Below are 13,284 nucleotides of genomic sequence, written 5' to 3' on the forward strand. Positions count from 1 at the left end.
TCCCAGGTGAGCCAGGCCCAGGGCCCCCCACGGGAGCTGGAAGGGGCAGCTCCAGGCCCCCAGCTGGCACTGGGGCTCTCCAGGACACAAACACCCCATCAATCCCCGCTCCCCCTCTACCTCCAGGCCTCCCCATGGGGCACGTTTGTGGGGACCTGGGACATGCCACGGCGGATCCCACCAGCCAAGCTGGACCTGACCTCCCGCTCAGCCGCTGCTGCTGCGCGGCTCCTTGACCGGATCCACCCACCCACCACCTTGACCCGCGCCTGCAACGGCCTCCGGACTGATGTCACGGGCAAGGTGGGTGCCCCTCACCAGGGCCAGTGCCTGGTGGGGTCCAGCGTAGCCCCCTGATGGGGTCTGTCTGCCAGGATCTGGCACAGTGGACAGTCACAGGGCTGGGGAAGAGCAGATTTCAGATGTTTTGTACCACGAGGCAGTGCCCGGTGCCCATGCTACCATCTCTCCTTGATTTTGGGATGGGGCTCCTTCTGCATCACACCAAATCCAGGCTGGTCTCCCTGCTGCTGGCCAGGTGCCCAAGCTGCTGCTGTGCCGGCAGGAGGAGCTCATCAGCCATCACTCTCCACCTGAAGAAAAGCATTCAAGAATCGGGCTGCTCTGAGGCAGAAGGGTTCCCAGAGCCCCCAGCACCCCTCTCCCACCTCTCTGAGATAGAAGCACTTCGATGAGCCCGGCACAGAGCCTGGCTCTGCAGCAAATCCCTTCACAGCAGCTGGGCTGGCCCAGACCCACCCCAGCATCTGTCCAGTCCATTCATCTCCTCCCCTTCTCCCATGATCCCATCCCCACCTTGGCACATATCTTATGCAGCCCCAGAAGCCTTGGCCAGACACGCGAAGAGCCCGTGAGCCTTCCCAAGGGAGCAGTCAAGCACCCAGCAAGGGCACCCAGCCCACCGGGACGCAGCTGGAGAAGCCACCAGACACGGGAGCAGGAGCCACAGCACCACCCACCCCTCAGCCTGGCTGCACGGGGGAACAGCTGCAGACAGAGGTGTCCCAAGACCCCCTGGCTGCATGCCGGCCTTGCTCCAGCACAGGAGACAAACCCCATGCTCCCACCAGCCTGCAGTGACAGAGCCCAGGGGGGACAGTAGCTCACTGCAGGGCTTGGGCCCTCCCATGCTGTGCTCCGAGCTGGGTTTGCTCTCCCCCATTCCCCTTCCTGCAGACCACCCACCCTCCAGCCCTGCGTATGAAAACACCTTCCGACCCCCAGACTCCCACAACAAAGATGCCTGAGAGAGGCCAACACTGAGACAGCACCTGTGTCTACACATAAATTGGAAAAATACAGGTTAAAAAAATGATAATAATAACTTCCCCTGTTTAGTTTCAGGCTGTTTGAGTCAGGTGCTTCAGTGGCAGACCATGGCTCGGGGGTGGTGCCCCCACCCCTGCTCGCCAAAGGGAAATAAATTCTGGGGAGTGCAGCTGAGAGGCACAGCAAAGTCTAACTCTGTTAGCAGCTGGCACACACCACAAAATAGCTCATTAACAAGCAGAAGTGGGTTCCAAATAAAAGCCATTTCAGCAACTGCAGGAAATAATTGGTTTAAAGCTAAAATACATTCATTTTCACCCAGAAGCAGCTCTCTCCTGCTGGGCAGTGTGGCCATGCCAAGCAGGATGCAGCAGAGTCCTCTCCCTCTGCCACACTGGCAGCTTTTCCCTCCTCGATGATTTCTCATTGATGAGGTGCTGAGTCCCTTCAGGGCTGCAATGCCTTCTGCTAATTAAAGGGAGTGGCAGATTCATTAGGTCCAGCAGGTAGAGGGGCTGAGCGAGCTGGGGGGACAGGGCTCAGATTGGCAGCAGAAATCAAAGCAGTGGCAGGGAAATAAGCCCAGTCAGAATGAGGGATCTTGCCCTGGCTTCCCCTCCTGCCACTCCAGGTCTCCATCAAAACCCCACTAAGGGGAACAGATGTTCCCCTTTAAGCTGACATTTTGCCAGCTAAGTTTGCGAAGGGGAAGGAAGATCCTGCCTGATACTCAGCCAAGACCCTTGGCTGGGACAGGGGGGCAGGACAGAGCTCCTGATGGGAGTGTCCTCTGCAAAGCTGAGCTGCTGGTGACAAGCATTAAAAATGGGACAATTTGAGCAAAAAGCTCCTGGACCTCAGGCAGGCACAACCAAGAACAATCCAGGTAGCAATCTCCTTTCTGCCAGGCTGGCAGCACTCCACAGAAAAGCCAACCCTGCACCCACCAGCTCCAAAGTCTGGCACTACACCTGCCTCCAAATGCTGCAAAGTTTGTTTTTCCATTGTCTGGCTCCACTGGGAAGCAGTGACTCCCTGGATCTCAAAGCAAAACAGCCCTCCCCAGTTTACGTGGCCTCAGACAAGTGTTGAGCACAGAGACAAACCTGGTGGCTCGTGTGAAGGATCAAGACTGCTTTATTGCAAAGGTGGATGAGTGACAAGTGCTGAAATGAGACCTGGTGGCCATGTCCAACCAGAAAACCACGTCACTCCTTGTCCTGCCAGAGAGGAACTTCCTAACAGGAAAACTGGATTTTTCATTGGCAGGGGCTCCAGGGCTCCAAAGCTGGCCAAATCACAGTATTTTCAAGGATGAGGAGTGGGGATGGAACCTATGCAGGTCTGAGCACCCCATCCCAGCCAGCTGGGCTCAGAACACATAAGGTCCCAGCCCAGTACCCAGCACCCATTCCCATCACCCATTCCCATCACGGGTGCCAGCGTTGGCAGCTCCGCCTGCTCTCCCTGCTCTGGCACTGGGTGCCTCAATGGAGATGCTTGTCCTGTGCTGGGCCTACACACACACCACCAGCATCCCTGAGCCCACTCAGACCTTGGTGACACAGATTCAGCATTGTCTCAAGCTTGGGGACAGAGCAGAGAAAAGAAACGTCCTGGAGTTTTTCCCTGGAAGAAGTGAGGCAGCTCCGTGCCAGCAACTGGGATGGGCTGTTAATTTGTGCCTATGGCTGCTCTCGGGCACACAGCACGGCAGGGGACAGCCTGGCCAGGGTCCCCCCGGGCTAAGACGGGGTAGTTCATCAGCCAGGCTAAGGAAAAGCAACTCTGATTATCCACAAGATTCATAAGAAGGGGAAGGGCGACCTTTCCCAAAGCTTTATAGTTACTCGAGAGCCTCTCCTCTCGCCTCCCTCTCCACACATGTCTTGGGGTGGGCCAGGACGGAGTAAATCTTCCAAGAAGGGAGGCCATCACTAGGGAGACACCTTCACATTGCCGCCAGGCCGGCGGAGGAGAGCAGGGTCAGGATCAGAACCAGCACCCCAGACTGGTTAACCTGGGGGATCTTGAACCCCTTCCCCAGGTCCCAGGCCTGCAGGAGAGAAGAGACACAGCAGGGTTAAAACAATAGCCTGGATGGTCCCCAAAGGCAGATGTGCCAAGGTGCAGGCAGAAAGGCACCTCCTTCTGATGAAAGCTGGAAAAAGGTCTCAAAAAACTGCCTTTGGACTATTGAGTATAAACCGTAGGGAGGGCTACAAGTGTCCATCATTGCAGAGCAAGGGGCTGGGGTCTTCCTGAAGGCACACATGCTTTGTGCCACAGGAAGCTTATCCCCCACCAACCCTCCCATCATCTGCAAAGCCACCCATGAGCTCTCCCTAATCTGCCACAGCACTGCCAGGTTTGCTTCAAAAGCAGCAGCTGCTCCCCCCTGCTCCCCTCCTCTGACAGAAATAGGTTACTCAGACGAGCCACAGAGCCAAGGCAGCACCAACATCCCCAGGGCAGGGCTGCAGCCCCCAGCCTCCCTGTGCCCACCCCTGCACACGGTGTGAGCCATGGGACCAGACTGAGCCCAGGTGGCAGGGAGAGACACCAGAGCAACACCTGGAGCTGGGAGTCCTTGGTTCCCAGGTGGGTTTTACCCCTTGGATGCATCTGGCCAAGCAGGAGTGGCGCTGACGGCAGCCAGGGGAGCACAGCCCACCCCCAGCTTCCCGGAGAGCCCTAGGACCTGACGCAGATCAGCACCTGGGGCAGAGGCACTAAACTGGAGCTGCTCCCAATTTACTCCCCTCCTACCATCAAAGGGCTGCATTGCTGAGCACAGCTGGGGGGCAACACTGCTGCTTTCCTTCTCAGACAATTTAATTGGCATCCTAATCTATCTGTGCAGTTAAGACTTCAGCATGCATTTGGCTCAGCATGCTCTGGAGCAGCTGGCTGTGACTGCTCCTTGTGCCCCACAGCATCTCCAGGAGCCAGCAGAGCCCAGCCGGCCACGCTCCCAGACCTTGTCCAATGCTAACGAGCACGCTAACAAGCACTCGCTGGGAGCCACTGGCCGCCCTGAGGGCCCAGAGAGGGGGCTCTCCCTGCATCACATAGCTGTTGTGCACCCCAGCAGCTCAGCCAGGCTCACACGAGCACCTCAGAATGGCTGCTCTCAGGTATGGGATGCAAATTCCAGCAGCACTCAGGTCCTGTGTTTCCACACTGGAAAAACTGGAAGCTGTTGGTGCCCACAGCGCGAGCCCAGGTCTATGGCCCCGCACAGGATGCTCCCCCTGCCCAGAGCAGAAGGATCATGTCACACTCTGGACCAGCTGCCTTTGCAATTTGCTTCTGTAAAACCTATCAGGAACTGCAGAAAATTAACCACAAAAAGCAGCACATCTTGTCCTGTTCCCAGCAAGAAACCCTCAGCTCCCAGCTCCCCCTCTGTCGTCAAACACAGGAAGCTTGGCTGAAGGGAGCTGCTCGTTCCACTCCTCAGCCCAAGGCAAACATGACAGGTTACTTTCTGTGCAGACAGCTCCATCCCCAGTCCACTACCACATGTCTCCTGAGCTCATTAATTACTATGAAGCACTTTGAAGATCACAGCACAACAGCTGCATGATGAGGGCAAGATAACGAGCAGTGGGTGGCAGCTCTGCAGCTCCGAGGGCATGGCGGAACGCCGCTCCCCCACCGGGGGGACACCAGGGGATGCTGCATCCAGCTGTGCCACTCGCTGAAGTGCTCTTTGCCACTTAAATCTACCCAAAAATAGCACCGAGGTTCTGAAGCACTTGAGGTGACTAATTCTCATTTCCAAGGGCACCTTCCCAGATGCTGTGGCCGGCAGAAGCTTCCCTCCCCTCAAACCCCCAGCCCCTCACAGAGGCTACTCACAAGGTGTCGGATCCCATTCCAGGTGTGGTAGGTGAAGGGGAAAGCCAGAGCAAACTTGGCAGAGTAGATGAGAGCAGGGCCCAGGCTGAGCGACTTCACCATGGCCAGGTAGTGCGGAAACTGCTCTGGGAGCAGCAGGGCAGCCAGGCCAAAGAAAGAGACACCTGAGAAGAGCAAAACCACAGGTCAAACCACTAGAAGTGTCACCAGACCCAAGCCACCTCTGTCTCTCTGGTTTGGTAACACAGACTGAACCTGTGGAGCAGCCTGTGGAGGGAGCTGTCTGGTGGCAGTGCCAGCAGCAGGGTGACAATGTGCCTTGGGGAGCTGGGGACTCAAACTGGGGCAGCAACACCCTAAATCTGGGTCCTGCAGTGGGGGCTGCATTACTCATACAACACCCAGGTACCAAACTCACGCAATTACAGCCAAACTATCTCAAATTCAAGGTTCAAGGAATGACAAAGTTCAGAACTGTCAGGTAGCAGCTCTTCAGCAAAGATGTGCATCTGGGGACAGAAACTGCGCCACTGCTACGGGCAGTGATCTGGCGAGGACCAGCACAGGTATTGGCAGACAAGGGGCCTGGTGCTGTGCTGCCTGCAGGAGCTGCAGCCACTTCTGCCTGTTTCTGGGCCAAGAGGGTTTCTCTCTGGATGGTGCTGCCGAAAGCAGGGGAACAGCAGCAGCAGCCACGGCTCAATAGCGCCTGATTGCACCGCGGCACAAGCTCCAGCGCTGCAGCCCACACTGGCACTCGAGCAGCTGCTTCCTCACTCAGCCACTCATCTCCTCAATGGCCTTTGTATTCGCCCTGCAAGCGCAGGAAGTCAGAGGCTCTTAATTATAGGCCTTGATGGAGAGGAGCTGAACGCTTCCCCCTCCTCCTCCTGGCTGCTCAGCTGTGGTCAGCAGAAGTGATGTTCCCTCGTGCTCCATCGGCTGGGCAAGGGGATGATTCTCTCTCCAGCAAAGGCTGACAGATGAGAGCAGAAAGGCAGCACAGAACCTGCCAGCTCAGCCTGACAGCCAGCTGGACAGGGAACACATGGGGCTGGGCATGTCCCAGGCTCTGGAGACAAGGTCCCAAAGCACAGTGGTGCCAGCCTGGCAGCCAGGCAGCACCCTGGGCTGGCACAGGGACAAGGGACATGGCCAGCCTGGCACAGCCAGAAGCGCACAAAGTCACTTTGCCATGCTGGGAGCAAGCAGCCATCACCATGGAAGGGTCTGGGGGCAGAGCTGAGCCTCCACCAGGGCTCTGCTGTGCAGATATGGGTGCAGGGGACTCGTGGATGCCCTTTCCTAGGAGCCCAACTCACAGTTGCTGAAGGAGGTCGAGCTGAGAAAGGCAAGCTGCAGCCCTTGCTGCTCCCTCTTTCTTTGCCAAGCAAAGAACTCAAGTCCTCAGCCCTGCACAACTTTCCTCAGCTCTCTGTCACTCTCTGCCCTTCTGCAAACACCAACCCAGCTCCCCACCCTCAACAGGGGGCAACCAGAGAAGCACCTTCCTGCTGCCAAGAGAGGGCATTAATGGAAACAAAGCAGCCTTTCACAGTCAGATTCCTATCATTAGTCAAACCAGGCAAGTCAAATTGCTGGAGGGAGTTTATCGGTTTTGATGCTGGCACCCAGGAACGCTGGGAAAGCTGAAGCTGTTCCCAGGGAGCTGAAGAACTCCACCCATGCTAACAAAAATCCTCTGCGCTCTGCCTGCCCCAGTCCTTCCCTCACACAGGGTCTCCTGTAAGGGTAAACCAGCAAAAAGCAGCCCCAGAGGAGATGGGCTGAACCCTGGAGCAGCAGATGGGCCTTAGACAGACAGGGAAGTGTCACTGCCTTGGTAGGACTGGAGACACTGGCAGCACCAGAGGACACAGGGGCAGAGAAACGGGGATGGGGAGATGTTCAGGGACAGAAAAGGGAGAGGACAAGCACAGGCTTCCCAGGAGAAAACCTGCTTCTAAAGCTGACAGAGGAGAGAAAGCACGTGTCAGAATCAGAGAGGCCCTCCCCATGCAGCCCCACGCACCTAAGCTGAGCGCGACGCCGGTGCCCCGGTGCGTGATGGACATCGCCATGGGCAGTGGCCACCTGGAAAACAACCAACGTGGTGAGCAAAATGGGGCATGACACCACGGAGGCCCTGAGGCCCAGGACAAAGCCACAGCCCCTCTATTCCTAGACAGCTCCAGGCTGCTGGGCGGGTATTTCTGCACTCGGAGCTATTCCAGGAATCCAGTCTGAGCGAAAGGGGAAAGACGGGGGAATGTGCAGAGGCAGCTTGGGAATGGCAAATGCCACTGGCACGGGTTTGGGAATGGGAAGGGCGTCTGCTGAGAAAGCTTAAAGGGAGGTGAAAGAGGAGAAGACTATCATGCTACTCTGGTTGAGGAACCAAGGGGCAGGGTTTGGGCATCCAGGCTAAGGGATAAACAAGGGAACCTGGAAAAGTGCAGCAGATGCCCTGCCCACCCTCCCACTCCAGGGTGCCTGTGGGACTGGGCTGTGGTGTGGCAGAGCCCAGGGGTGCCCCAGCATGACACCCAGGAGGCCACAAGGCTCTTACTTGTAAATGGTAAAGTGAGGGGACAAGGGACGATTGGACTTGGTGTTCTTCTCCCAGAAACGAGCCATCTCCTCCTTGGCTGTCGTTCCCATCGGGACAACACTGCAAAAGAAGAGGAGACAGGTGGTACAGGAGGATGGGCAGCATTACACCCCTGCCCGCTCCACCGGGACAGTTCCCATGGCACAGGATGAGCTCCTGGCAGCCCTTGGCTCCAGCTGTGCCTGGACACAGCATGGGGGCGGCCGGGAGGGGGGGGAATGCTGCTCCCTCTCCAGAGGGAGTAACACCACCAGGGAAGCTTCAGCACTGGAATCCACTCGGCCAGTGGAGCTGAGCCCACCCCGGCGCAGGATATCAGATAACATGTTATGTAACACTGATAACACAACCTGCTCCCGCTGTGGTAATTGCAGACTGTGCCACATAAAGAGCTTGTCATGTAACGTTCCCAAGATTACACAGCAATTACATTTGCAGCCAAATTTAGCAGAAAATAACTATCTCCCCCTAAGCCCAACAACACGAAGCACAGGGACAAGAGGGCTTCTGCGGTGCCCACCTCCCCGTGGGGCGGAGCTGAGGCCACAGGGGTGACGGGCAGAGACCCAGGCCCACCCCACCCCAGCCGCTCCCTGCAGTGACACCCCCACCCCAAGACCCAGCCCCTTCATAAACAGGCCATGGTGGACGAGGTGGCAAGTGGCCAACACACGGGGTGGAGGGAGTTTATCGGTTTTGATGCTGGCACCCAGGAACGCTGGGAAAGCTGAAGCTGTTCCCAGGGAGCTGAAGAACTCCACCCATGCTAACAAAAATCCTCTGCGCTCTGCCTGCCCCAGTCCTTCCCTCACACAGGGTCTCCTGTAAGGGTAAACCAGCAAAAAGCAGCCCCAGAGGAGATGGGCTGAACCCTGGAGCAGCAGATGGGCCTTAGACAGACAGGGAAGTGTCACTGCCTTGGTAGGACTGGAGACACTGGCAGCACCAGAGGACACAGGGGCAGAGAAACGGGGATGGGGAGATGTTCAGGGACAGAAAAGGGAGAGGACAAGCACAGGCTTCCCAGGAGAAAACCTGCTTCTAAAGCTGACAGAGGAGAGAAAGCACGTGTCAGAATCAGAGAGGTCCTCCCCATGCAGCCCCACGCACCTAAGCTGAGCGCGACGCCGGTGCCCCGGTGCGTGATGGACATCGCCATGGGCAGTGGCCACCTGGAAAACAACCAACGTGGTGAGCAAAATGGGGCATGACACCACGGAGGCCCTGAGGCCCAGGACAAAGCCACAGCCCCTCTATTCCTAGACAGCTCCAGGCTGCTGGGCGGGTATTTCTGCACTCGGAGCTATTCCAGGAATCCAGTCTGAGCGAAAGGGGAAAGACGGGGGAATGTGCAGAGGCAGCTTGGGAATGGCAAATGCCACTGGCACGGGTTTGGGAATGGGAAGGGCGTCTGCTGAGAAAGCTTAAAGGGAGGGGAAAGAGGAGAAGACTATCATGCTACTCTGGTTGAGGAACCAAGGGGCAGGGTTTGGGCATCCAGGCTAAGGGATAAACAAGGGAACCTGGAAAAGTGCAGCAGATGCCCTGCCCACCCTCCCACTCCAGGGTGCCTGTGGGACTGGGCTGTGGTGTGGCAGAGCCCAGGGGTGCTCCAGCATGACACCCAGGAGGCCACAAGGCTCTTACTTGTAAATGGTAAAGTGAGGGGACAAGGGACGATTGGACTTGGTGTTCTTCTCCCAGAAACGAGCCATCTCCTCCTTGGCTGTCGTTCCCATTGGGACAACACTGCAAAAGAAGAGGAGACAGGTGGTACAGGAGGATGGGCAGCATTACACCCCTGCCCGCTCCACCGGGACAGTTCCCATGGCACAGGATGAGCTCCTGGCAGCCCTTGGCTCCAGCTGTGCCTGGACACAGCATGGGGGCGGCCGGGAGCGGGGGGAATGCTGCTGGCTCTCCAGAGGGAGTAACACCACCAGGGAAGCTTCAGCACTGGAATCCACTCGGCCAGTGGAGCTGAGCCCACCCCGGCGCAGGATATCAGATAACATGTTATGTAACACTGATAACACAACCTGCTCCCGCTGTGGTAATTGCAGACTGTGCCACATAAAGAGCTTGTCATGTAACGTTCCCAAGATTACACAGCAATTACATTTGCAGCCAAATTTAGCAGAAAATAACTATCTCCCCCTAAGCCAAACAACACGAAGCACAGGGACAAGAGGGCTTCTGCGGTGCCCACCTCCCCGTGGGGCGGAGCTGAGGCCACAGGGGTGACGGGCAGAGACCCAGGCCCACCCCACCCCAGCCGCTCCCTGCAGTGACACCCCCACCCCAAGACCCAGCCCCTTCATAAACAGGCCATGGTGGACGAGGTGGCAAGTGGCCAACACACGGTGTTGATCGACCAGAATTCCTAAGTGGATGGAGCCCCAGAGCCTCCTGGGGATCCCTTGGGGAAGAGCTTAATCCCATTACTCCCGGTAAAGGCTGGGACTCACTGTCGCACGGGAAGGCCAGGGCCAAGCCGGGCCAGCAGACATCGCCGACCAACACATCTGTGGGAGAGAAGACAGGAAGGCTTCGTGAGCACCAAAAAGCTGCTGGGACATGCTAGGGATACAGGGCTGGGAAAAGATTCACCACCTTGGTGGTTTCTATCTTAAAATCAGCCTCAACAAGAGGGGATCTGGGCTGATCCTCTGCAAACCTTCTCCCTCTTACACCAAGCTCTTAACTAGAGTCTCTACACTCTGGCCGGGACTCATTCTCTAGGACACCCTGTAATTAGTCTGCTCAGCTGCAACACCTCGTTCACAAACAGACACCAGCAGCACTAAGGGCTCACAGCTACGGGGCAGCAGGCAGCACAGAGAGACACATCTGTCCAGCTGCCCCAGGGGACATTGCCCCCTCCTCCCAACACCCATTTTCATCAGGGCCTTGCACTGCCCTTCATTATGCCCCCAGCACCAGTGCAGTGGGGCCAGCGCCGCAGGCTGCGCCTCAACAGCGGCTCAGGCGGCGAACAGGGATTTTGTGGTGCCCGAAGGGGCAGAAGCAGCTCCCTGTAGATTGTGGCAGCTGCAACTCTGACAAGTGAGGGCACCTCTCCAGGGCTGAGGGAACCAGGCCCCAGCACAGCCCAAGCATTTGCAGATATGAGCTGGAATCTGCAGCACCCGCTGCCTGTCCCGAAGGCATGACAGGAACAAGGTGTGTGCCCGCTCTGCAGCACAGCCACCAGCACTAATTAGTCTTCCCAAACACATCTGCACCAGCATCTCCCACTGTTTCAATAACACTAGCAGATACACAAAGCTCTGCTGCTCCTCAGTTGTCCTACAGCCAGTCTCGAGGACATGGTAGGAAAAACATCTGGAGGTCACCAGGTGTGAGCGCAAAACAAACGTCACCATTATTAACCACTCTGAGTTCCTGTGGAAATGATTGTTAGGATGTTTCCTTTCAAAATCCTCCCTCGCCTTCAAACGCTGGACTTGAAGCACAGCAGGTTTTCAGGAAAGCATCCCAGCTGGGTGTGTGAATTTTCAGCAGTGCAGAACAGGACACCCTCCCAGGCTGCAGTGCAACATTTCTGACTGAAAACCTCTTTTTGAGCCATCTCCAGTTTATCAGCCCTCTCCCTGAAGCACAGACAGAGTGAGAGCTCAGGAGGACAGGGATGACCACGGCCAACAAGGGTTCAAGAACATCCAGGAGCTGCCTCGGCCTGCAGCTGATGCTGACCCAAACCAGGGGGTTTAATTCCAAAACAAGTGGCTTTGCCACCCCCTAGACGCAGGGAACCAGCTCCCTGCTCATCCTGGACCAACAACAGCTGCCAGGACCGCATCCCTGGGCAGGGGAGAGGACATGAAGGATAAATCTCTACCCGCAGACCATGAATGATTTACACAGCTCGCAAGGCTCCCCCTCAGCCCTCATTTCAGGATTAAAAGGCCCAACCTACGTCATCCCTCCCGGCACAGAAGCTGCTCCAACACCTCTTGGGGGGCCAGGGCACAGAGAGGGAGGAATCACACACAACATTCAAAACAAGAACAAAATCCACAACGCGTTTGCATTTTTTCAAAGCTAAACTCCCCAGCCAGAGCTCTCCATCCTCTCAGCTCAATTTTAGTTGTTGTGGTTTTTTTAAGATGCAAAGCATCACATCTTGCCTCAGTGCAATCACTGTTGCTTGCAAAACAGCCCTCCAGCGACGCAATCAAGGTCACTCTGTACCCAGGACCTGTCCTCTTCATTATTTATCACTCCCTGAGTTTTTGCATCTTTTCCAGCTTTCTCTCCATTAACTCACATCTCCTTCCAGATCACTGATAAACATGTGGTTTGTTTGTTTTTTCTAAAAAGGAGCTCTAAGAGAAGATTCTTCAGACCCCAGCTGAGCGCTTCCCAGGGCACCCAAGGGAACTCCAGCTCTGTCCCACACCCCAGGAGGGTGCAAAGACCCAGGGGACCCCCTCAACAGTGGGAATTACCGGGGCCTTCACAGGCCCTTCCTCCCCAGCTCCGTTAGCTCAGGAAGAGAATTTCGGGACAGCTCTGGAGACCATCAGCTCCGAATCACATCAACACAGATCCCGCAAGGCAGATCTATAAAAATCCCTCAGATTCCACCAAGGAGGAGGCAGATGAGAAGCAATTAAATATGCTTTTTCATCTGACAAGCAGAAGCAGACAGGAGATGAGTTACCAGGCACAGGCTGCACACCAGGGCCAGCGGCTGCTCCTGTGTTTTCCCAGCAGCGGCTGCGGGGCGCCCCCCCGCACGTCCCTCCCATCCCCCCGTTTTTTTAAGATGCAAAGCATCACATCTTGCCTCAGTGCAATCACTGTTGCTTGCAAAACAGCCCTCCAGCGACGCAATCAAGGTCACTCTGTACCCAGGACCTGTCCTCTTCATTATTTATCACTCCCTGAGTTTTTGCATCTTTTCCAGCTTTCTCTCCATTAACTCACATCTCCTTCCAGATCACTGATAAACATGTGGTTTGTTTGTTTTTTCTAAAAAGGAGCTCTAAGAGAAGATTCTTCAGACCCCAGCTGAGCGCTTCCCAGGGCACCCAAGGGAACTCCAGCTCTGTCCCACACCCCAGGAGGGTGCAAAGACCCAGGGGACCCCCCCAACAGTGGGAATTACCGGGGCCTTCACAGGCCCTTCCTCCCCAGCTCCGTTAGCTCAGGAAGAGAATTTCGGGACAGCTCTGGAGACCATCAGCTCCGAATCACATCAACACAGATCCCGCAAGGCAGATCTATAAAAATCCCTCAGATTCCACCAAGGAGGAGGCAGATGAGAAGCAATTAAATATGCTTTTTCATCTGACAAGCAGAAGCAGACAGGAGATGAGTTACCAGGCACAGGCTGCACACCAGGGCCAGCGGCTGCTCCTGTGTTTTCCCAGCAGCGGCTGCGGGGCGCCCCCCCGCACGTCCCTCCCATCCCCCCCCCTCCCTCCCTGCTGCCTTCAAACCAGCCCGCACAGACAACAAAGAGTCTCCCGCAAACCCGTGACAGCCGCTAG

General features: G+C 56.4%; 2 protein-coding genes across 2 annotated transcripts in view; one reads left to right on the top strand and one right to left on the bottom strand.

Annotated features, from left to right (window-relative positions):
- The window catches only part of CFAP126 (cilia and flagella associated protein 126), a 2,441-nt gene extending 2,084 nt beyond the window's left edge, over positions 1-357 (top strand). Inside the window, exon 2 of the mRNA XM_009997368.1 lies at positions 127-357. Within this exon, the coding sequence (XP_009995670.1) occupies positions 127-357 (231 nt within the window). The remainder of the gene's footprint in view (positions 1-126) is intronic.
- Positions 358-3,241: 2,884 nt separating this feature from the next.
- The window catches only part of SDHC (succinate dehydrogenase complex, subunit C, integral membrane protein, 15kDa), a 10,618-nt gene continuing 575 nt past the window's right edge, over positions 3,242-13,284 (bottom strand). The window contains exons 2-4 of the mRNA XM_009997358.1: positions 8,876-8,937; positions 5,155-5,318; positions 3,242-3,346 (exon numbers count right to left, since the gene is read on the bottom strand). Coding sequence (XP_009995660.1) covers positions 3,242-3,346; positions 5,155-5,318; positions 8,876-8,937 — 331 coding nt within the window. The remainder of the gene's footprint in view (positions 3,347-5,154; positions 5,319-8,875; positions 8,938-13,284) is intronic.

This window comes from Chaetura pelagica, unplaced genomic scaffold (assembly GCF_000747805.2).
Source record: "Chaetura pelagica isolate M959 unplaced genomic scaffold, ChaPel_1.0 scaffold1105, whole genome shotgun sequence".
NCBI lineage: Eukaryota > Metazoa > Chordata > Aves > Apodiformes > Apodidae > Chaetura > Chaetura pelagica.